Source organism: Silene latifolia, chromosome 6, assembly GCF_048544455.1.
Source record: "Silene latifolia isolate original U9 population chromosome 6, ASM4854445v1, whole genome shotgun sequence".
In the NCBI taxonomy this organism is placed as follows: Eukaryota; Viridiplantae; Streptophyta; class Magnoliopsida; order Caryophyllales; family Caryophyllaceae; genus Silene; species Silene latifolia.
In genome coordinates, this window is record NC_133531.1 from 36,164,617 (window position 1) to 36,190,057 (window position 25,441).

Below are 25,441 nucleotides of genomic sequence, written 5' to 3' on the forward strand. Positions count from 1 at the left end.
GGTATCAGAGCCGACGATTCCGGCACCTAAAACAAATGAACCCAATGAACTTAGGGAGTCTAAATAAAATGAACCCAGGAAGAGTTGTTTGGAGCTGCCGCAAAGACTTGAGAGACGTCTCGAAGTCGCATTAAGGCCCTTACGATCTCAAGCCGGTCACATGGGGAGAAACTGTTGTATGTTTGAGTCATGTGAGTTTGATATCTATAGTTTGAATCTTGTGCAAGGTTGGATGAAATGATGAAAGAAGTGGAATGTGATAGTTGTTGAAAGATGCATCGAGGATTGTTGATGTTAAGCATTGAGAATGAATATGTTGGGATGTTAAGTGTTGGAACATGGTAAAATATGAAAGGTGAATTGTGAAATCATATCTGGTTGATATTGAGCATGAATAATGTGATCATGTTACCTGTTTAATACAATGTTGAACATGAAGTATGGTAGTGGTACATGTGCATATGAACATGATGATTTTAATGCTTGATTGTTGGTAGAAGCAGGTGATTAAGGTCATGCGACTATATATGTGAATGTCGTGTTTAATTTTAATGTGAGCATGATAAAAGTGCCTCTATGTACTGGTTTCTTGAAGTATTGAGTTGTGTTTGTTGCCTTATGCATGTTCAAATTGTTTTGGTTGAGAAAATTTGATTTGTATGAAAACCGATTACGGAAGGGTTGTCTTAAGACTGTCATAAGTCGAGTTATAGAAATGATATTGCTGTGATTCCAAGTTGAGGTGATAGCTTGTCCTCTTACGATTCTAACGATAGGTCACACGCCCAAAATGACCAAGTAACGAGCGAGATATGACTGTTTTACGAAAACTGGACGGTGTTGAGAACTGCGCCGATACTCGACCGAGTAGTCCCTACTTGGTCGAGTATCTTTTATACTCGACCGAGTATTCCATATTCGGCCGAGTAATTTCTCTGTGATAATACTGTTTAGCGTCTGGAGTTGTGAACTCGGCCGAGTACTCTCATACTCGACCGAGTAAGGTCTACTCGGCCGAGTATTCCCAATACTCGACCGAGTAATCCTTCTTCGACAATTGAGTTTGCTTCTGGAGTCGAAACCTCGACCGAGTACCCTGTACTCGGTCTAGTATGCCACGTACTCGACCGAGTACCTCAGTGGGCGGCCGTTTTGAGACGGTGGCTATGTTTTACCATAATTTTTAATCGGTGATTATGTTCTTACATTGTTTTGAGTCGTAGGTATGTGTACATGTATGTTTTGGGTCTTAAATTATTCTTTTATATATGCGACGGTCTTGATACGTAAGTTACCAAATGCTATGTTAGGGAGAATGCCGGCTTATGAAGGGATAGGTGTTGGATATAAAGGACATGAGTTATATGTGGTTGTGAGCGTTAGTGGAACAAGAAAAGAGTAGATTGATGAGCTCATTGAGACAAGGAGCATGTTTTGTGAGATATGATGAGTGATATAGTCATGGGTTGAGTAATATAAAAGTAAATGCATATGGGCAAGGGTGATGTAAGTGTAAAGAAATGTGAGAATGAAAGATTGAGATGAGCGATACGAATAGTGGCGTATCGGGATGTGTAAGGATTTATGGAGAGAGACGGTTTGGATTGAGTTGCTTAAGGACATATGTGATAAAAGGTCGCTATAGAGAGATGGAAATGAATAGTGTATGGTGAGGTCAAGTTATGCCGCGATGAGTATATAGTAGTTGATTTGGGAATTTGGAATATCACGATGTGAGCCTAGTGAGTAATTCCTTGGGCAATTAACGGCATGAGATGAATTTTTGGTTTTCTAGTGATGTAAAAAGGAAGATACAATTGTTTGAACATTAAACGTTGATTTTATGGATAGATTAGTGACAATTGGGAGTTATAGTATAATGATAGAAGACCCATGGTAAGAAAGAATGAGATGATATCAACATAAAAATAATGGGATTTGAGTTTGGAGCAATGTGAAGGTAACCGGAGCACTAAAGAGTTAGATAGAAATAACGAAGAGTTGAATTATTAAGGGAGTTTGTCGAGGGTAAAAGAAAAGAACAAGGGGAGTAAAACTAAGAAAATGTTCACCGGAGTTATGTGATATCAAGTAAGGAATCGTCGAGATGTATGATACTAGCATGAGGATTTGAATTAATGGTTATATAGGAGTTTCAGAACAACATGATTAGTCAGGAGTTTCGAGGAATTAAGTAAAGTAAAAGTTGGGTAGAGAATTTGCACGATATGAAATCTTGGTGGTGAGTCGGGTAATAATACAATTAAGAATAGTATTGGGAAGAACGTTGAGGTAATTTTGTTGATGGATTTGATGTTCGTTATTAGAAATGTTGACCAAAGTTAGGAAAGAAATCGTGATATTTAGAGATGAGTGCAAGAGGCTGATGTCCGGACAATGGTAGTGTTATCATTTGTGACTAGTGGTTAAGGGTGATGGTCTATTACAAAGGTAGCAATTCTAAAGAGGTTGATTTTGTAGAGACCAGGTTAATATGTATAGTTGTGAGAGAGCATAAGATGTGGTTATATGAGGCGGTTGTTAGTGGTTGAGTATTAATGGTTTGGTTACATTTGGCATGGGGTGATGGATATGCGAATGGGAGAATGTGTTATGAGGGGCATACGAGTTAAACTCAAGCGAGAGGTAACCTTTATCGGGGGGTAACTTACGTGATAAGGATTGACTAGTTGGATGTGATTACGTGTCTATGATATGTGTAAATGTTTGTGTGAGGTTCTGACCTCATAAGAAGTGGTATGGTGTGATAATTATAAAATTGTTATATGAATGTTTTGTAATTTATGTTTGGTACGGTATACTAATGAAATGAGGTTCAAAAGGTAATAATTTGATTGATCTGGCATGGATAGTTAAAATCGTATGTATATTGATGATACATGTTCATTCCGTGAAAAGGTATGGGTGATATGCATGAGATTCTTGTATGTTTATTTCGTGTAATACGTTGTGTTATGATCAAGTAAAGCATTTTTTAGTAAGTTTTCTTGTCCGGAGAGTTATACTGAGTCAGTGTTTGTGGGAATTATATGTGGGTGTAATGTTTATCGATGTGGTTGTGGTGCCTCGGGTGGTGATCCGGGCACGGTACTTCGTGTTGTGATGCGGGCATTTTTTGCGGCTGCGGTGCGGGTTTGTTGGTGGCGGTGTTGCGATGCCGTCACGGTTGTGGTGGAGTATACGGGGGTTACGATTTGATTTAAGTCTGGACCGATTATGCACAGATTGTTGTTGTGTTGCTGTTGTTTCTTGTGAGTTTCGGTTAGATATGTAGACTGTTGTTTTGTTTGTTGATGTTTCTTACCAGTTTAAGAGAGTTGTATATGTTTTTGTTGTTGTCATGGTATAGTGATATTCTGTTGATGAGACACATTTGTGATAGGTTGTTACAGTAATTTTGATCTTGTTCTAGATGAGGCTTTGGTAGACATGGTAATAGCAAGTGATTCGTAGAACATGTGTGGTAATGATCTGATATATGCAGGTGGTTTATAATCCTTTGTTGAGACAGTGAGTGTAGGGTGTTGGGTAATTAGTGTCGTGTTAAGTTATGTATGAGTCTTGCGGTAATGAAAGAAAGGAACTAGAGGATCTAGTGTGAGTGTACGTAACAAGTGTGGATCGTGAGTTATGCTTTTGGCGATAAGAGTTTTATATAGTTTATATAGAGAGGTATGTCGTGTTGCGGTAATGTGGAAGAGTTAGAGTGTATGTTATGATCAGGATTTTGTGGTTTGGCTAGATGGAGTGCAGAATGAGTTGAGGTATGAGAACTGTTTAAGTAAGAGAGCCTTGGAAATAGGAATGGTTATAGGTGTGAGGGTATAGGAGGTTATGTTTGATATGTGGTGGTGATGAAGATAATGAGAGGATATAGCTGAGGATCTAGTATTAGTGAGTTACGAGGACGTAACATATGTTTTAAGAGGAGTAGAATGCGGCAAAGAGCGTTTGAGGGTTGTGCATGTCGTAGTATATTTGGAAGTAGAGTGTTGGTGTAGCATAAATGATGGATCTTTGTTGTGATTGATTTTGTTAAAAGGGCATGGCCGTGCTTGTAGTAGTGTGAAGCTTAGGAGTGTGAGAATATTTCGATGGTGTTGACAGTTGGATGATGATGTTATGAGTGTGAGTAAACTTCGAGGACGAAGTTCCTTTTTAAGGGTGGTAGAATGTAACATTCCGTTTGATGTTATGAGTATCTTGATATTGGATTTTCTAGTGGATGATATGTTAGTAGAGCTAGTAGCGTTGGTGTTGGTAGTGTATGGAGTTAGTGTCGAGAGAGTCATAATGTAGTTGACACGATATCGTGAGCAATGTGTGGAGGTAGGAATAGTTGGTGGAGTTGGTGTTAAGAGTTCATGGTTTCATGTTTTATAGGTTGGGGTTTTGTTTTGAGTTCTTAGTAGCATTGTTGTGTCTTGACCGAGTTAGTATGTTCGTTTTTATGTATGGGTTGAACTTCGGGGACGAAGTTCTTTTTAAGGGGGGAAGATTGTAACACTACGGATTTTTATAAGCTAAGTACTCGACCGAGTAGAGTCTACTCGGCCGAGTAGTGTCAATGGTGTAGTCTGTTTTGGTTCTGCCGAGGAATACTCGGCCGAGTATGAAGAATACTCGACCGAGTAGAGGATACTCGGCCGAGTATACACTTTACTCGACCGAGTATCCGGTCTGGCGAGTAATATTCCAGCGGTTTGATTCGGAAGTAATTAGAACGATATATATTTCGTTAAGCAGTTTCCTAAAACATGATTTACAAAACCTAATCATCGTACGACGCTCTAATCACTCTGAATCTCTCCTATGTGTGTGTGGATAATCGTAGCAATCGCATTCGATCCTTTATTCCTCCGTCGGTAAGTCTTTATCCCCATGTTTGTTGATGATTGTTCTAGGGTTTGTCTTTGATTATGAATTTGGGGGAAATGGGGTTTTGCATATAGTGTTTGCGTTATGTGATTGTTGATTATCATTGTTGTAGGTGACGATATGGTAATTGTTATGCATATTATATGATTGATTGCAGCATAGCGGATTGCGAAAAGGTAGGGTTTCTCCTACTCAGTATTGTTAATTGATTGAGATTGCATATGTTCATAATTGTTGTTATCTGCTGATCATCGGAGGATGGGTGTGGTGGAGACTGTGTTGGTGTGGTTGTGTTGTGACGGTTGTGGTGTTGTGGCAGCTGTGATGCTGTGTGTGTGTGATTGTGGTGGAGTCACTTGCGGGAGTGGCTTCACACCCTAGTTCGCCCTCCGTGGAACCCGTCACGGGAGGGGATGTGCACATTAAGGGACAGGGATTGTTAGTCGCTCGTTGATGAGCTGGACTAGGTGGGGATGGGCTGCGGTCACCCACTGGCGGCGAGGATTACCTGTTGCGATGGGTAATCTGGCAGGGCTACACACTTCGGTGTGTAGTCGGTTACTGTGTGAGATCGATGATCAGCTGGTTGTATTGTTTGTTGTCTTATATTGATTGTGTAGTACTGACCCCGTGTTTTTGTTTTGTAAAACCTGCGGTGATCCATTCGGGGATATTGAGCAGATTGTGACAGGTGATACATTTATTGAGCTTGGGGCAGTCATGGGAGAGTCACCACGCTGGATTAGATGACACCATCATGAGCCTTAGTTATTTTTATTGTACTTGTTGACTTTTGGATAATTCGTTTGTTAGATTTTGGAGACTATGTAACTTTTATAATTACGTACATCAATAAATGTGTTTGGACTGTTGCTTTTGATATATACTAACCTCGGGCAACCGAGATGGTAACAACCTTTCATGCTGGGGTAGTCCTGGTAAGGTACCTTGGTATGAGGGGGTGTTACATTATGGACTAATTTAATCACTCACTCACTAATTAATCACTAATCCACCATAATTTACTATATATCATTTTTCTCTCATTTATTTCTCTCTCATCACACATAATATCATTCACTCCCTCCCTCTAAAGTCCAAAGAAATAAACTTTTGAAATCTCCCTCACTAACTCACCAGTCACCGCCTCACCCACGACCACCATTACCGGCCCACCACCATGGCCACCACCACCCACCCCCACACGGCACCCTACATCCGCGCCTCCTCTCCTCCCGTTTCCACCACTATTGCCGCCCCCACCGCGCACCTCCGCCACCACATTATCCCAACAACCAGCTCCACCACCGACCTCGACTCCCTCCGCGATAACAACACGACCACGCACCTCATCCTCCTCCCCATTCTTCTCCAACCACCAATCTGCAACCACCGTACACCCACACCCACCACCACTCCCACACTCACGACGAAAACAAAAGTGTTGCCACCTGCCTTCTCACGCCGCCATCTCACGCCTCCATCTCAGATTTCGGTTTTGTTGGTGGTTGTTATAGGGTGATGGTGGTGCTTGTTGGCGTTTTAAGGCATTCGTTTGTTTTAAGATCTACTTTTTTTTTTCAAGTTTTGATGGTGATGCTAAATGTCGATGATGGTGGTGTTTTTTTTTGTTTTATTTTATTTTTCTTTTCCTTTTTTTTTCTTCTTCTGTGTTTTGTTTTAGTTTTTAGTTTTTAATTTTTTAAAAAAAGTTTTAGATCTGATTGTTGGTGTTTTTTTCATTATTTTTTAAATTTTAGATTTAACTTTTCTCTAGTGGGGTGATACATGTAATTTATATAGTCTTTTCACTCTTTTATTGCACGCATTTCTATTCCTTTTGTACCGTTATGTATTACAAAATGCCCCGAATCGGCTACTTTGGTTTGTTTTGTCTGATTTGCAGAAATGAACCAGAAAGTAGTGAAACCGCACCTTATCCGTCCCATTTAGCATGCATTATGAGGAGACGGGAGTTATTGGAGCAAGAGACGTGCCTTGGAGTGCATGAAGAAAGGTTAAGGGAGCTGCCAAAGACGAGTTAGAGGCTGACTTGGTGGAAAAGCACTCGATCAAGGAGAATTGATGGTCGATCGAGTGGTTTGGCTGACACGAGTGATCGATCGAGTGATTCTATCTGCTCGATCGAAATAGTGATTATTGGAGTTCCTCGATCGAGAGCTTTATTTGCTCGATCGAGAGGAAATGCTGGAGAAGACCTCGATCGAGTGGTCTGAATCCATTCGATCGAGAGGTTTATTAGCTTATGCGGGTTTACTAAGCCCGTGATGTTTTGTTTTGTTAAGTATTACGCTTCCCTATATAAGGAAGTCGTAATTAGGTCATTAATTATCTTTTCACATACTTTCTACTGCTAAAACTTCTGAATCTCTTAATTACTTTACTTTACTGCTTAATCTTTCAACCTTTTTCCTTTGCTTTTGGATTTTTCTCCACGCCGGATTCGTATCGATTGTAATCATTCTTCTACTCTTCTTAATCTTGATACTTGTTTGCTTTAATTCTTATTGCCCCTTTATTACTCTTGCCCTAGTTTTGTTTATGTTTGATCATTATTGTTTCATTATGTCTTTCATTAGCATACTTATTATTATTATTATTGTTGACACCCTTAATAACATGAGTAGCTAATTCTTTATATGTTAGGATTAGGGAATCCATGGTAGGATTGTGACGATGTAGCGAATAGGCTAGATAATTTACATGTGAGAATCTGTCACCATAGCAATTTAACTGTAACATCAATTTAGTTGAGTGCACGCTTCTAAATTACATTAATCTGGTTAACTTTACTCCTTTATCGGAAGATTGGAATAAATAGACCTACTATGAACAGTATACTACCCTAATGAGGACGGAAGTTAAGTTAGTGGAAATCTAGGATAGAAAGTGGACCGGAAGGACCATTCCCTTATCCTTCTCACAGTAGATTGTCTAGGCTATTTGCAGCTGAGTCGATTGACTATCATGGTGAACCGAAATCCTGGCATACTCTCTTTTTCTGATCATTTATATCGTATTTTCTCGCTTTTATTGCTCTTGCTTAATTTCTCTTTCCTTTAATCTTTTAGTAGTTTAGAAATCAAATTAAAACCCCCCCATTTTGTGACTTAGATTGACGGACCGTTAGACAGATATCTTGCCTCCCTGTGGAGAATCGACCCTACTTATCACTAGCTTCCGTTAGTATATTTAGGTTTATTTTTGGTACAGAAACGACAGGGTTGGTGCTCGGGTGGTGGTAGCGGATGTGGGACGAGTTGTTGTTGAGGGTCTTATCGTGGGGTTGTGGTTGTTGTGGATCTTTTTGTTTTTTTCAGAACTAATTTCGTTTTTTTTTTCCATATTTCCTTTGTTTTAAATATCGTCTTGTTATATATTTCGTATTTCAAATATCGTCTTTTTTTTTTTTCAAATCCCATCTTGTTTAAATTCATTATGTTATCTATTTTTTTAGATCTCGTTTTTATGTATATTTGAAAAAAATCGCATTATCTCTTTTTTTTTGTTATAAGTAGTCGTAGTTATTGTTGGTTTTTTTCAGATTTGGTATTTAAAATGTTGTTTTCATTTACATTTCATATCTACCACTATTTTCACAACATTTTTTCTTCTATTAAATTTTTTTGATTTTTTAGGTTAAAGTTACACTTTTCTCTGTTAAAGTTACACTTTTCTTTGTTAAAGTTACATTTTTCTCTATTATTAAAGTTACACTTTTTTGCAGAAAGATTGGATCATTCTCATTAATTATGGAAATAAAGGATTACAGATCCGTACCATCTACAAGGGAACCAATGAGGTCACCTAACATAAAACCAAATAACAACCTAACAAGGACTGGTTAAGTACTTCGCAAAAGCTAAGGCATCAGTGCTAAGCCGAGTTAAAACGAGGAATTGAGCCCTTTTAACTACAGCAAAAGGAGTTGAATGAATTCCCTGAAACAGTCGCCTGTTACGTTCATTCCAGAGCAAATAAATGACACACAACAGCAAACATCTCCTGAGTCTCTTAATCCAACCTTTACCCCTATTATACAGCTTATACCACCTGAGAATCTGATGAAGCCGTAGAGAAGGAGTGATCTTCAGCCATTGAGCAGCAGTGGCCCAAACAGTTGCAGAAAAAGAACAATAAAAAAAAAGGTGATCCGCAGTTTCAGAGTGGCTCTCACACAACACACATCTGTTCACCAACACCAGACCCCTAGTACACAGGTTGTCCACAGTAGGCAGCTTGTTCTGGATTGCAAGTAAGCCAATGATCACATGCTTGGGGAAGTTGAGAGTCTCATCCAGAATTCTGTGCGTGCTAAGAACAGGGCCCTTGTTTCTAAGACAGTCATAAATCAATGCTTTAAAATTAGGTTGAGCAAGGAGAAGTTGAGCCTGTGGAAGACCATCAGTATGCATAAGAAGACAATCCCTGCACTCTATAATGTTCCCCCAAAACCATGAATGAGCAGCAGTGAGTTGAAAACTCCAGAAGTTTGCACCTTTCAGAATGTATGCTTTAACCCACTTAGCCCAAACATTGGGAGAGTCAGACTCAAGTTTTCTAATCCAACCCATCATTTGCGCTTTATTCCAACTTAAAATTTCTTTAATATCCACTCCACCTTCCTTCCTTGGCCTGCATAAGCTATCCCAGCCTTTGAAGACCATTCGTCTCTCCCCTGCAGCAACTCCCCAGAAAAAATCCTTGCACATTTTGTGAATTTTCTTAGCAATTCCTTTAAGGAGTAAAATACTAGCCCCCCAAAAATTCTGTATCCCAAAGATAACAGAATTTATAAGGGAAATCTTTCCAGCATAACTCAAGAAATTGTTAGCCCAGTGAGTAATTTTACTTCGAATCTTGTCCAACAGAGGAATAAACATTCTCTGCGTCAACCTAGCTCCAAAAAGAGGGATACCAAGGTATCTCACAGGGAAATCTCCCTCAACATACCCAGTAGTAGCCAGAATAAGCTGCTTCAGTGATGGACTGACCCCTCCAAAATACAAGTTAGACTTCATAGGATTGACCCTCAAGCCAGAGTAGCTAGCAAAGTTCAACAGACTTTTATCAACAGCCTGGATAGAGGGAAGGTCCCCTCTAGTAAATACTAGGAGATCATCAGCAAAAATTAAATGGGTCAAGTTAACTTTGACACATTTGGGATGATATGAAAAACCAGGAAAAGTAGGGAGTTGTCTAAGGAGCCTTGAAAGAACTTCCATGCACAGGGTAAATAAATAGGGAGATAGAGGGTCTCCTTGTCGAAGACCCCTCTTGCCAGGGAAAAAGCCCTCAACGGAGCCATTGACACAAAGGGAGAAATAGGAAGAAGTAACACAAGACAGGACCCAGTGAGAAAATTTAGGAGGAAACCCAAACCTCAGCAAGCAGCTTCCTAAAAAATCCCAATTAACTAAATCAAAAGCTTTTTGGATATCAACTTATTATTAATTATTAATTATTAAAGTTACACTTATCTCTATTAAAATTACACTTATCTCCATTAAAGTTACTGATACGTGCAATTTATATAGACTTTTTAGCCTCTTATTGCACGCATTTCTATGCCTTTTTGTATCGCTTTGTATTGCAAAATGCCCCGAATTGGCTACTTTGGTTTGTTTTGTCTTAATTGTAGAAATGGACCCGGAAGTAGCAGAATCGTCCCTTATTCGTCCCATTTAGCATGCATTGTAAGGAGGCGGAGACATTAGAGCAAAAGTCATACCTCAGGATGAATGAAGGAAGGTCATATGAAGCTGCCAAAACGAGTTGAAGACTGATCTCAGTGGAAAGTACTCGATCGAGAAGTTCTGGAAGTCGATCGAGTACTTTTGCAGATATTAGAGGTCGATCAAGTAGTTCTTTATACTCGATCGAAATGACCTTTATTGGGAATGTTCGATCGAGAGGACTTTCTGTTCAATCGAACAGTTTGGTTGAAGATTTCCTCGATCGAGTAGTCTGAAAGTACTCGATCGAGTAATTTGCTCTGTTACACGGGTTTTAGTAATCCGTGATAGGTTTAATTACATTAATTTTCGCTCCCCTATATAAGGGAGTCGTCATTAGGTCATAAAGCAGACTTCTACACTACAAAAAACTTGGCTTAATTACGTTCTTTGCTCTCTTTTGACTGCTGAAACTTTTCTGCCTCTTTTCTCTCGGATTTGGATTGTAATCATTCTTTTCTCTTTAATCTAAATCTTGTTTGCTCTCATTAATTGTCCCTTTATTCTTGTTTATGCTTTATTATCATCTCTTTATTATGTCTCTTATTAGCATGGTCTTTGTTGTTATTGTTGATTTTCCTAAAAACATGAGTAGCTAATTTCCCTATGTTAGGATTAGGGGATCCATGGTAGAATTGTGACGATGTAGTGAATAGACTAGACGATTAACATGTGAGAATTTGTCACCATAGCATTATAACTGTAACATATTTAGTTGAGTGCACGCTTCTAAATAACATTAATTTGGTTAACTTTGTTCCTGGATCGGAAGATTGGAATAAACGGACCTGCTATGAACAGTAGACTACCCTAATGAGGAGGGAAGTTAAGTTAGTGGAAATCTAGGGTAGATAGCGGACCGCAAGGACCTTTCCCTTGCCCTTCTCACAGTAGATTGTCTAGGCTATTTGCAACTGAGTCGATAAACTGCCATGGTAAACCGAAATCCTGACATACCTCTTTTATCTGATCACTTTTCTATCATTTTCTTGCTTTATTGCTCTTGCTTTATTTCTCTTGCCTTTAATCCTTGGTAGTTTAGAAAACCAATTTCAAAACCCCCCATTTGTGACTTAGATAGACGGACTTACAGATAGATACCTTGCCTCCCTGTGGAGATCGACCCTACTTATCACTAGCTTCTGTTAGTTATATTTAGGTATTATTTTTGGTACATAACGACTGTATCAGTTACATTTATCTCTATTATTAAAGTTACACTTTTCTCTATTAAAGTTATATTTTTTTCTATTAAAGTTATATTTTTTTCTATTATTAAAGTTACACTTTTCTCCATTAAAATAACAATTTTTTCTATTAAAGTTACACTTTTTTCTATTAAAGTTACATTTTTTCTCTGTTAAAGTTACATTTTTCTCTATTATTAAAGTTACACTTTTCTCCATTAAAATTACACTTTCATTCATTAAAATTACACTTATCTCCATTAAAATTACCCTCTCAATGACTAAAGTTATACTCTCAATGGACTAAAGTTACACTCTCAATGGACTAAAATTACACTCTCAAAGGACTAAAGTTACACTCTCAATGGACTAAAGTTACACTTTTAATATGGACTAAAGATACACTCTTAGTGGACTAAAGTTACATTTTTAATATGGACTAAAGATACACTCTCAATAGACTAAAATTACAATTTAATAGACTAAAGTTACACTTTTAAAAAACTAAAGTTACACTTATAAGTCACTCAATTTACAATGAGTTGTGTTAAAATTTGAAAAATTCAAAATAATATTTCTCAAAATCACTCGAAAAAACTAAAGTTATACTCGTAAAAAGCAAAATTTGTCGTAAACTTGCTTCAAAATTTCAAATTTCAAAATAATATCCGCCAAAACCGCTTTTTTTGTTAAAGTTACACTTTTTTTTTTGTTAAAGTTACACTCTAAAAATACTAAAATGTCGTAAACTCGTCTCAAAATTACAAAAAACAAAATGAAATACGTCAAAACTGCTTTTTTTTTTGTTAAAGTTACACTTTTTTTGTTAGAATTACACTCGTAAAATTTGCATAAATTTTGAAGCATAAGAAGACAAAAGATAATGTTAAGTGTGTATGACAATGAATTAGTGAATGTATAACTAAAGCTAGAGAGAGAAAGTGAGATTAATTAGTGTATAAGAAACTCATTAGTGTTGAGGGTGTTTGTTGTTTTCAATCTCAACCATCCATAGTGGAGGATCTAATGGTAAGGGATAAGATTAAGGGACTCAAAATATATGGTGGACTTATAAGAACCTCACTCTTTCTCTCTTTCTCTCTCTCTCTCTCTCTATATATATATATATATATATATCTCTATATATATATATATATATATATATATATATATATATATATATATATATATATATATATATATATATATATCATATGGTGAGTTGTGAGTTTGGAAAATCTCAGCCATTAGATTACATTAGAGATGAATGGCCTAGATTAATCTTAGTTGTCATATAAAAGCATTGTTATTTAGTTTATTGTTCTGCAACTGTTCATCTCCCTTGTATTTTCTCCTCTTTTCTCTTCGGCGTTCAACATCTATCTCCTGATTGAAGGTAATTTCATGCCATTTTCCTCTTCTATTCTGTTATTCAGTTTTATTTCATGCTTTTCTATGCTTTTCTATTCCGTTTTTCAGTTTCATTATTGCTAGGTTTAGTTACTCGAGTACTTTAATGTCGTTATTACGTTTATGCAGTTCCTTCATTGTAATATTATCCTGCATTTTGAATTTCTGATTTTTCCTGAAGTGATTTGTATGTTCTAGTCGTTTCTGCAGTTTTCTATTGTTTTGAAGTGATTTGCATGTTGTAGTTGAAGAGTTGTGTTGAGTATTTTACTATTGATCTCTACACACTTTACTTTTTGTGTTATTCTGCTGTTATTCTTGCGCTTAGTTTGTTGTCAAGTTATTTCTCATGTTTTAATTGTTTACTGTCCTTTCCAGGGTTTTGTGTTTGTTCGTGTTGTCTTTACTTTTCAGTATTTGTGTTATTCCGCTGTTATACTGGTCCTATGGCGGCATTGCAGCTTTACTCTTCCTGTCATTGTAGTGTTTTTCCTGTTTTTATTTACTGTTTCTAATATTTTGTTGAGTCTTGTCACTTGTTAGGGTTTGTTTGTTTGTAGGTTTCAGCATCACAAATGGACTTAGTTTGTGAGGGATGGGCAATAAATATAGAGAATGAAGATAGATTGTTTGCTAGAGAGTTCGCTACTGAAAAGAAAAAAAAAGGGTTGGTTATTGGACGATAACACTGATAAGTGCTTTGAAGTTAATGTACAAGTTCGTCGTCGTAATCAATCAATGTCTGAAGTTTTTAATAGCCAGGACCTAATGGAAAGAGTATTCCAACATGTAGAGACTACTTTAGACAAGAGCAATATGTGTCTTGTTTGTAATAAATGGTCACAAATGTTCCTATTTCATAAAAGCGCCCCCGGTGTTAATGACCAATATATGAAAGTTCTAACAACAAGTCACAGTGAAGGTTTTAAGATTGTGTCAAGGGGCTCGAAAATAGTTTCCAAACGATGCAAGTGCTACATGCTTGCAAGTGAGACAGGAAAGAGGGTGTTGCATGCTTGCCAGTATATACACGATCGTGACTCGATCCAATATGCACCGCATTCGAACGGATCAGGCTAATTCACGAGTACTTTGATACACTCGGGGAATATCCCGCTACTTATGATCTTGCTTACGATTTATATTATAAGTCAGTCGATGTTGTTGACCTTGACTGACTTTTTACGTTATGTCATGTATTTCCTGAATCACATTTTGGTTCTTTCTAGGAAAGAATGTATTTTGGCTATTATGTAATTTGAAATTGTCTCTGGTTGTAATTTAGTACGTTATTTTGTTTTACGAAGGCTTATGTAGGCTGTATGTAATTTGAAACTGTCTTTGAATCCTTACTCAAAGAGGCTTTCTTTTGATTCTCTTTGTGTTTTTCTTTATGCTTTCGTGTTCTTCTTATTGTGTTTTTACTGTTGTATTATAACGGTTCTATTATTATCCTAGGTATATGTTCCTGCACTTTTTGGATAATTGGTCTACCTCTAGTGCTATTCTAGTCATTTTAAGTGTGTTCTGTAAGTGGTTGGTTTGTAACCATACTGTTAATATCCTGTTATTTATGGGCAAATATTAGTTTGACTAATTGTTAGTGTTCCGTTATTCTGCTTTTACCATACTCTCATTCTGCCGTCATTATTAAAAAGTCCAGGTGAATACCTATTTATCATTGAAAGTGATCCTGATTTTTATTTTCCCGATAGTACAGATGAAAATGATGTTAAGAATCAAATCCGCAGCTTCATCAAAGTCTACTCACCCGTCATCATCAAATTCTCCGGGCCTGTCTCCATCAAAATCCCCTGACACATCTCCATCAAAGAGCACTGCTTCTCAGAGAAGGAGTACTCGTAGTCAAGTAATATGTACAACTGAACCACCCCCGAAAAAAACCAAACGAAAGGCTGAGACCCAAGTTGTGAAGTTGTCGTCTAGTCCACCAAAGACTAGTAGTAAGTTGGCTGGGAAAGTTAAGCGTGAGAAGGAAGTTGTGATAAGTAGCAACCAACCTCGGGCGGGAGAGATCATGTAAAAATAACCAAGTGTATGTACTACTGTTATTCTACTATTATTTTGCTGTTATTTTACTTTTAATATGTAACTTTCGTATTATTTTGCTGCTCTCCTGTTATTTTGCTATTATTTTGCTGCTCCTTTTCTTATCTTAAATGTTTTTAGTATTTATCTGTAATGCATTGCATATTTTTTTCCCCTTTGTGTACAGTGCCGATCCATTTATTAGCTGCTGTCGGCCTGCTTTTCTTCTCAAAGTTATTAAAGCCCTCACCGAGGAACAGAAGGAGGCTGTTAGGGAAATTGGATTCGGGGGTTTACTTGAGTTGAAGCTTTCTGCCCTCCCCCATACCATGTTACGGGAGATTATATATGCTTTTAGAAGTGGGAAGTTTTTTGAAATATCTGAAACGGAGAAGTACGAGTTAACTGAAGATGATGTGCACGATGTGTTTTGTTTACCAAATTCTGGACCAAAATTGGATTTGGTTATTACTGGGTTTCCGGGTTCTGCAGACGCTGATGGAGAAGCTTTGAAGCGTGCTTGGCATGAGAAGTATGGTATCGCCAATAACAAAATTGGTATATCACTTAATAAAGTTCAGGACACCCTCTTAGCATCTTTGGTTGCTGATGATGAGTTTAAGAAGACGTTTGTTCTTTTTGCTATGTCGTGTTTCGTTGCTCCTGTGTCGAGTTTTGTGGTTGATCTTAGACTTCTAAGCGCTGTGGAAGATGTTTCTAGGATCAAGGAAGTTAATTGGTGTCAGTTTGTGTTTTCAGACTTGGTGACTTCTGTGCGTGAATCCCTTAAAGGGAGGAAAAATATTCGTTGTTGTTTAGTGCTTTTGGCTATCACCTATTTTCACCGTTATTTCTTTAGTGGTGATCAGGTGAATAATGAGCTACCGCTCATTAAACATTGGGATTTAAAGTCTTTCAGTGAGAGGTTGCAGCATGAGGCAGCTGCTGGTGCTCTGGGCACTGGGGAGCGTTCAGACGTTGCTTTCCCATTGTCTCGTCCAAACATCGTTGGCTCTGGTCAACGTAGTCAACGTCGATGTCTTCTGCTGGATCTACCGGCTGATATTCTTACAGATGAGCAATTACAGTCCGCAGCGGTCGACGTAAGTACCTGTTTGATTGTTTTTTGTCGAATCATTCTAAAATGTTTACCCTTTTTGTTATTTTGTTATTGTCTTAAAGTATTAGTTCTCCGACTGCTATTATTCTACGATTATTCCACTGTTATTCCTCAGTTTTCCTGCTGTCATTCCACTGTTATTCTATTTTTCATTCAAATTGTTACTCCACTGTTATGCTACTGTTATTCTACTATTACTCCACTGATATTTATTCTGCTGTTAGTGTACTGTTATTCCTTTGTTATTTTATTATTCCACTCTTATGCTACTGTTATTCTACTATTAATCCACTGTTATTTATTCTGCTGTTAGTGTACTATTATTCCTCTGTTATTCTACTATTATTGCACTGTTATTATGTTTTGGAATTCTGTTTTAAGTAAAATTTTGGGATTTTATCTTGACAGGATGTTCATGAACTTATATTGCTTAATGAGAGGGACTCTCAGATTTTATGCCACCGATACTTGGAAAGGGCGGAAATAATAATGTCGAAGATGATGAAGAAGAACCAGCAGGCTATCGTCAAGCACCTCATCGCTAAGTTGCCCAGCCAAGTAACCCGACGAGCTGCTGAAGAAAGCACGACTGAACTGTCAGAAAAAGTGCATTGTAAAGGGTCAGAGAACTTGGTTGCCACCCCATTTTTCTTCACGGATCAAGTTACCCGTGAGTTGGACGAACGGGTTAAGCATGTATTGGCTATGCAAGCGGCAAATAAATCGCGATCAACTATTCCTGAAGAACCAGCTTCCAAAAAAGCTAGACATGAAGATGTCATTATTGAACCTCTATCATTTAATCTGTTTTCTCAATTTTATAAGGAGTGTGTCGGGCTTTTGGATGTGCAGCCGACTATAGTTGAAAAGAAGGGTGTTGAACATAGTCCCGTCATTCAACAAAGTGCAAAGGTGGGGACTCCACAATTGTCACCCCACGGTTTAGATGTTATTACGACGGATATCTGTGCTGACATTCAGTTTCATTATGGAGAGCCAGATGATGTTGGTGAGAAATTAGTTGATGTGGGGGACGTTAACATTTATGTGGAGGATGTTAACAATGATGTGGAGGACGTTAACATTCAAATTGAAGACTATCTTGTTGATAATCCGCCAGAGGACGTGCCTAATACTGTTGAGTGTACACCGGTAGATGTTCAAGCAACTCAAATTCCAAAGACTAATGCTTGTTTGCCTGAGACAGAGTTGACGGATACCGGTGCTGGCATTCCAATGTCTAATGACACTCAACAGTCCACTCAAATTGGCGGTTAAGCATTTGTGACTGCAGAAGAGGTAGTAGAGGAAGTGGTGATGTCTTGTCATGCAGACTTGTTGCTTGGGGCAGCGTCTGAGATAGATAATTCTGATAAACAGGATGCCGAGGTTGTGTTGGAGGCCGGTACTGTTGTTCGTGAGGGTGTCCTAGAGGACAATGGCGTTGCTGGTTTGAATGCTCCTAATATTGGTACAAGTTATTTGTTGCACTCTGCTGCACATGAGGAGCTAATGTTATCTGTTGTGCCTGAGAATTTCGGATGCAGCTATGATTATGGTACTGTGGATCCTCAGCTAGTTGTCCTGTCAAAATCAATGATAACAATGGGACATGTTTTCAACCTAATGCTATCCAAGAGGAAAGATGTTGCAGACTACTGTTTCTTGAATGATCATAATATTTCGCAAGGGTAAGACCTCCTTTTTATTTTAAAAAATATTCCGCTTTCTGTTTAAAATATTATTCTGCTTTTTTTTCTTTAAAAATATATTTATGTGACTCTTATTTTTCTGTTTTTTCCGTTTTGAAGTGAAAATCTTGTCACTTGGGGTCTTCAGAGTTACCTGAATCGAGAGGATATGGAATCCATGGTTCCAAACACAATGATAATGCTTGGAGTTATGGACTGGTGGTCCCTCTTTCTTAATGATACTTGTATAAGAGGAAGTCCAAGTCGACTTTTCTTTGGGATTGGTGCAAAGGTTAGTTATTCTATCTTATTGTCTCTTTTACTTTATTTTTCATTTTGCATCACGTTTCAACTCTTTTCTCCACTTTGTTTTAGAGTCCATTGGGGCAAATTTGTATGCCGTCGAAACATGAGTAGCCTTCCAGAAGTGATTTGTGTGAGGAAGTCATCTTGTCATTTACTGAGTTTGTAAAGAACAACAAGAAAGATTGTGATCTTAATTCTGATATGGTAAGTTTCTGTACTTGTGTGTATTCTACTATTATTGTAGTGTTATTCTACTATTATTCTACTGTTATTCTGCGGTTATTCTACTTTTTTTTTACCACATAATTAGTAACAATTTTTTTGGCCAAATATTTTCCCAGATTTTCATCCTAATGCTTTTGCATGAGCACTTTAGTTGTTTGTGCATCAACTTCAATGCGAAGAGGGTTGAATATCTTGATAATGTATTTCAAGAGGCGTTGTTTTCTGATCATCAACAACCGTGTGTACGTTTGCTGTATTGTCAAACTGTTGTAAGTCATTTATTGTGCCTAATTTTCTATTTGTGTTTGTCTAGTTTGTTTAAGTATTGTTACTAATTATGTTTTCTTTTTCCTTGCTTATTTGAAGCTGAGCTTAATGTCTGATTTCCTGGTCAAAAATGGAGTTTTCCGAGGTAGAGAGGTTAAAGATTATAAAATTATCAACGTCCCTTTTACCTGACAAACCGCTGAGATTGAAAATTTGGACTGCGGTGTATATACGATGTTGCACATGCTCTTTTACCGTGGAACTGTTTTTGATTGTGACTTGGGTAATCGTGATTTAAAAGCCCTTTACCGCGCTGAGATCACTGCCTTGTTGGTGCTGTCTGATATGAACGAGTCCAGGCGTGATGTGTTAAACACTTTGGAGGAGGTGAACAAGACGGGAAAGGAAATCCAAAGTGTGCTTGAAGAGGCGGCATATTGAGGATACAGAAGCAAGGGTTTCTCAAAGCGCTAAGAAACGTCCTGGTTCTGGCAGGGTGAAAACTGTTGGTAAAAGGTTAAGATGACGCAGCCTATTGTCGAGCCCGTCGTTTCTTCTACTGTCACCGATAGCACTCAATTCTCTACAAACACCCCTACTGCCAGCCGTCAAGTGGGAAGCATGGCTGTCGATAGCACCATGAGTCCAAAGTCGGCTTTGGGTAGCCGTAAAAGGAGTAAGTCGGACGATGGGCTGGGTTGCTTTATGGATTGCGGGCCAGAGGACAGTAGTTTTGTTGCGGTGTCGGATTTGTTTCGGAAAAACCAAAAACAGTTCTCTAAGGTGCTGAAGGTGCAGAAGTAAGTGGTGGACTTTGTTCTTCGTGAAGACGCTCACTTGAAAGAAGAGTATGTGTCGATTTTCATTTCTTTGATTGTGGTGTTCCTGTTCAGTTAGTCTTTTTGTTTTCCATTGTTATTGTTCAGTTAATATCCTGTTATTATGCTGTTATTTTGTCAAAGTAATAATGCCAAACTAGTATCAGTAATTCCACTGTTAATTCCCTTTGTTATTCTGCTATTATTGAACTGTTATTCTACTGTTATACCACTATTATTCCGTTGTTAGTGCACTGTAATTCCACTGTTAATTTTGTTATTATTCTGTTGTTATTCTACTATCATACCACTGTAATTCCACTATTCTTATCATATGTTATTTTTGTGAATGCAGTGAGATGTTAGTGGTGTACAACGAGGACATCGGCATGTTTTTGGACATGGGGATATTGTTTCCATTGTAGATGCAACTTCTATGATGTCAACAAGAGTAGTCGACGCTTGGTCGACTCTGTTGAATTCGTTGGAGTTTGAGGAACGTTCAGAACCAAGCTCAATGTTCTTCGAACTTCGTCATATGGTATTTGGTTTTTCCTTTGCTATTTTGCGTTATTACCTACATATTTACTCATAAGTAGTGATATAAACACTTGTGCACTATTTTTTGTTGTTTATGCTTTCTTTTTAGGAGGATGCTCTTTATTCACTGTAAGAAAACTTTGATTCCTCAAGCCCTGTTGACAATTCGGGTAAAAAGCTCTTGAAATTTTGGAATGTATTTTTAGATTCCTGTAATGGAAGATGTCGACTGAACTCTGACCTTGTGTTTGTGCCCATTCTATACAATGATCATTACTCTTGTTTATGCATCAACTTTATCAATGAATCTATTGATTTTCTTGACAACACGACTTATGAGGGCAAAAATTTAGCCGACTACAGAAGACTGGCAAAGATTGTGGCAAACCATATGCATGTGTTTATGAAGACTCGTAATGTTATGAAGTCTAAAGATTGCCGCAACTTTGAAGTCGTGGATGTTCCATTTAGATGGAAAAATAAGGAACCGCTGGATACCGAGTCTGACTGTTTCTTGTTGTATACAATGGCTGAATATGGTGGCTGCGTATTTGAGTCCAATCTTCACAGCAAGGTAGCTCGTCGAAGCTTTTGCATAGATATATCGGCTTCTCTGATTTTGGCTGATATCAATGTCTTTAGGCAGTTAGTCCTTGATAAGGCGGAGTCTTGTGAGAATCATAGGCCTAAGACCTTGGGTTTGGCATTAGCTAAGAACAAGTTGAAAGATTTGAAACCCAAATCATCTGCTACAAGTGAAGAATCAGGCGCCGAAGTGAATGCTATATCGCTGACTGTTTTGTATCCAGTAGAGTCAGATTAAGTATTTGATATGTATTTTGGCATCTCGTACTGAAGTATTATTATCGTTTTTCTTAAGTTAATTTTCAGCTGTACTTTTGTGAAGCTGGTGCTGTGCTTTACTAGTTAGTGTAAACTATTTGTTAAACCAATAGTGTGCTATTATTACACTATTATTCTATATAATAAGTAGTTTATTGTGCTGTTTTTCCCCTTTATTCTACTGTTATTCCAGTGTTATTCTAATTTAATTGAGTTTTCATATTACTTTTACTTTTTTCAAACACTATCCATTTTTATTCTAATTCCCCTATTAGTCTCACATTATTCAAAGATTATTCAAAGATAATGAGCGAGTTATTCTCACGTTATTCCACAATTAGTCTACACTTATTCGATCGTTATTCCAGTTTAATTATGCTTTCCTATTACCTTTGGTTTCTACAAACACTGTCCATTTCTATTCAATTGTAAATGGCGGTTTTCTCAACCGTGATTCCTGTTGTTATTCCACCGTTATTCGATGTTATTGCACTATTATTCCGCATAATAAGTAGTTTATTCTGCTATTATTGCAGTATTATTCCACAAAAGGACTAGTTTATTCTGCTGTTATTCCACTGTTAGTCCAGCACTATCTTGTTAAAACTATTCATTTTTATTCAAATGTAAATTTAGTCAAGTGTAAATGCAGTGGTTTAGACTGCTTTTATTCCACTGTTATTCTACCATTATTCTGCTGTTATTGCAGTATTATTCCGCATAATTACCAGTTAATGTGCTGTTATTGCACTATTAGTCTACACTTATTCTGCTGTTATTTCACTAGTTTAATTAAGCTTTACAAACACTATCCATTTCTACAAACACTATCCATTTCTATTCAACTGTCAATGGCGGTTTTTTCTCAACTGTGATTCTATTGTTATTGCACCGTTATTCTGCTGTTATTGCACTATTATTCCGCATAATAAGTAGTTTATTCTGCTGTTATTGCAATTTTATTCCGCATAAGGACTAGTTTATTCTGCTGTTATTCCACTGTTAGTTAAGTGTAAATGCAGTCGTTTTAGACTGCTTTTAGTCCACTGTTATTCTACCATTACTCTGCTGTTATTGCAGTATTATTCTGCATAATATGCAGTTATTCTGCTGTTATTGCACTATTATTCTGATAAGGACTTCTGTTATTCCAATGTATTCAGTAAATAGTACTTAAACATAGTAGTTACACAATAAACATCAACGTTCTACTATATTAAAAACATTATTTTTGAAGCAACAAATATTTTAAACATATATTTTAAAGCAGGAACCCTGGACCATCATGGATAGATTTTTATATCTTTTATTCTGTTCTCTGACGCCTGCGCGCAGGTCCTTGGACAGTGCTCTCAACTTCCACCGACTCATCCTTAAAAGGGTTTTTGTATCCGTCCATAAGTTCCATGGCTTTCAGAACCGGTGTCCAATTGACAGAGATTGAAGGATAGACTTCAGCGTAAGACTTCTGCAAAGCATTCACACCAGCGATGAATTGATTGTCCATGTCGGCTTCTGTGTAGTTCCTATTTTTCTTTTCCTTCAACTGTCTACGCATACGTTCATTGTGAAGTTCAACAACCTCCAATTGTGCCCTAACGTTGTCGAGCTCTCTTATTAAGGCCTCTTCACGGTTTTCTGCCGCTTCTACATTTGTTCGTGTATCGATCAACTCTATCGAAAGCGACTCTATTTTTCATTTCGCTTCATCGATTTCCTCCTTATTGGGGACCTTCGGTTATCGTCGATTCGTCACTCATTCTGCAGCATTGGAAGTATGAAACTTTTTGCATTATAAAAAGATGTTCAAAATATTTCAACCAAATTAAAAGCAAAGTAAAGCAGAAGAAAGAAAATTACCTTTCTGCATTATCCAGTATAGTGTAGATAGATAAGAAAAACAAAACATCAAAGAAAAATAAAAAATAGAAAGATAAGAAATTACCTTTTGCAGAGGAGATAAAGAGGTTTTTTGGAATGAACTTTTTCAGTCTGTGTTTTTTTTCCTCCAATAGCAGTATTTATAGGTGGTTGTGGAATACAAACAGTTTTTTCTAATTAGATTAGATTAGGTAACTGTTGTGAAAACGGAAAAGTGGAACTGCTTTTAATAAATAATACTAATCTGTTATTCAACTATTATTGTAGTGTTAAATGCAGTTTTATTTATGATTGATTTGTGGAAGACAATCAGATAAGATTAAAAAAAATTAAAGTAACTAGTAATAATTCTCATATAATGTAGGTCTCACTTTATTATCTAGTAACATTTTAGGATAAAATGTAATTCAAACAATGACAAATAGTAAAAGTCTTTGACGTTTAGGCGAGGTCTTCATCATAGGCCTTGTCTTTTGCGTCTCTTTTGTCTTTCTCAGTTCATGCATCTGATTCATATTCCTGCAATTTTTACTTAGTATTTGTCATTGAGGTAACGTAACAATTAGAGCAAAATAACAACACATTAATAGCAGAATAACAGTAGAATAACTTAACAGCAGCAAAATAACAGAGTAACTCCGGAATAATAGTGGAATAACAGCAGAATAACAGGATAACATTAGAATAATAAGAGAATAATAGTTCAGATTCATACCTCTTCAGTTTCTGATTCTTCTTCATCATCGTCATCAGAAGGGGGACTTTTAGCAAAAGGAAGATTACAAGTTCTACTGTTGTGGTTTACCCCCTTCTTGCAGTTACCGCATCTTCGCTTCCTCTTTTCTGGCTTGCTCTTGGCCTTTTCTTTCGACGACCTCAATCTTTTTCCACTTCCCTTATTCTTGGCCTTGTTTGGCGGTCGAAGGTCAATATCATTTGAAGTTGTGATGCCAAGAAGATCCTCGATTTCCTGGCCTTTAGTTTTCAGTTCAATTGGTCCTGTGATGTTCTCCCTGAACTGTTTTATGGCTTTCTGCAGTTGCTTCATTTGTTTAACCGTAGCATAAGTATCCATCACCCCGACAGTTGAATAAATCTCAGACCAAACCTTTGACATCTCAGCTTTCTTGATGTCAGCTTCGTCAATGTTTTATATGACCTTTCCAGTTTCATCTTGGACAATTGGTCTGCAGGATTTCTTTGTCCATCGAGCAAGGACATAAGGCTCGGGTATCTGGTATACCTGCCTACCATTCCACAACCACAGTATATGTTGACAGACAATGCCATGCCTCTCAAACAGCTTACATGCACATTTGCTCTCGTTAATTTGGATGTTAAATTCCACTCGGAAGTTTCTGTGCTTCAGTCCATCACGAACACCATGGTACTCCACTACCCCTACTGTTGTCAAACCCCCGACTCCCATGCTGCATATCGCATGTTTGACTTCCTTCTGAAAGTCTGTAAAGATAGGATGTGTGCATACAAGTGAGGCATGCATCTCTACCTTCATTGGTCCTACTTTCTCGAGCATACTATGCTCGTTGGCAGTGTCCATCCGCCTTTGTGAATGCCTTTGTTGTTCTATTGCAGAATTGTATCTCATCTAGAACTCGACAAGGGTTCCAAAGTGGCTTTCAAACCGTTTGAAATAGCTGTTTGAACTTTCAGATCTCTGGGTTGTCCTCAGCAAAAAACCTAGAGGCAAATCGCGAAAGTAAGCCGATATCCACTTTTGTCTGATTGAGAATACATACTTCAACCAGCGGTTATTTTGCATACCATGTGCTTCAATAACGGTTTGCCAGTTTTGTTCAAATTCTTCTGGTTCTAAGTCGACATCCCAAACAACAGCATTTATATCTGTCATAAAATCCGTGTCATTGCAGATTGCCCTTCCCACCTTCTCAGGCACTTTTTGCATGATATGCCACATACAGTACTTGTGCACAGAATGCTTGAAGATGTTTGGGCATGCCTTTTTAATTCCAGGGCATTGGTCTGTTATTATACACTGAGGTTGCTGCTGTCCCATTGCTTCCAGAAATTTCGTAAAAATCCATTCAAATGAGTCCTGACTCACGAATTCAAGTAATCCATCGGCAAAAGTGACTGTTTTCTTGTTGTGGTCTACTCCCACGAAGGGAGTAAACACCATGAAATATTTGTTTGTCCCATAAGTAGGGTCAAACGAGATCGTATCTCCATATAATTTGTAGTTGTTTATGCCTTCCTTATCAGCCCAAATAACCTTTGTCAAACATTTGTTCTCATCCTCGTCATAAGCAAAATAGAACCCCTTTGTTTCAGCAAGCATTTTGAAATGCCCAATAAACATTTTGGCATCCTTATCCCCAATGTAACACTTGATATTTCGTTTGAAGTTTTTGAAGTCTAGCAAAGAGGCACCGATATTTTGATATCCATTTGAGTATTCCTTGAGAAT

The 25,441-nt window shown here is 37.6% G+C and overlaps 3 protein-coding genes across 3 annotated transcripts; all 3 read right to left on the bottom strand.

Moving 5' to 3' along the window:
* Nucleotides 1-8,750: 8,750 nt before the first annotated feature.
* Nucleotides 8,751-10,145, bottom strand: LOC141587978 (uncharacterized). The gene has a single exon (XM_074409438.1). The coding sequence runs from the start codon at nucleotides 10,143-10,145 to the stop codon at nucleotides 8,751-8,753; it is 1,395 nt and encodes a 464-aa protein (XP_074265539.1).
* A 13,997-nt stretch (nucleotides 10,146-24,142) lies between these two features.
* LOC141587979 (protein FAR1-RELATED SEQUENCE 5-like) lies at nucleotides 24,143-24,601 on the bottom strand. The gene has a single exon (XM_074409439.1). The coding sequence runs from the start codon at nucleotides 24,599-24,601 to the stop codon at nucleotides 24,143-24,145; it is 459 nt and encodes a 152-aa protein (XP_074265540.1).
* Nucleotides 24,602-25,030, bottom strand: LOC141587980 (protein FAR-RED IMPAIRED RESPONSE 1-like). Its single transcript, XM_074409440.1, has one exon. It carries the CDS (start codon nucleotides 25,028-25,030, stop codon nucleotides 24,602-24,604), a length of 429 nt encoding a protein of 142 aa, XP_074265541.1.
* Nucleotides 25,031-25,441: the final 411 nt, after the last annotated feature.

Coding starts and splice junctions, on each gene's coding strand:
- LOC141587979 (XM_074409439.1), bottom strand. CDS start 24,601: ATGAGATACAATTCTGCAATAGAACAACAAAGGCATTCACAAAGGCGG.
- LOC141587978 (XM_074409438.1), bottom strand. CDS start 10,145: ATGGAAGTTCTTTCAAGGCTCCTTAGACAACTCCCTACTTTTCCTGGT.
- LOC141587980 (XM_074409440.1), bottom strand. CDS start 25,030: ATGGGACAGCAGCAACCTCAGTGTATAATAACAGACCAATGCCCTGGA.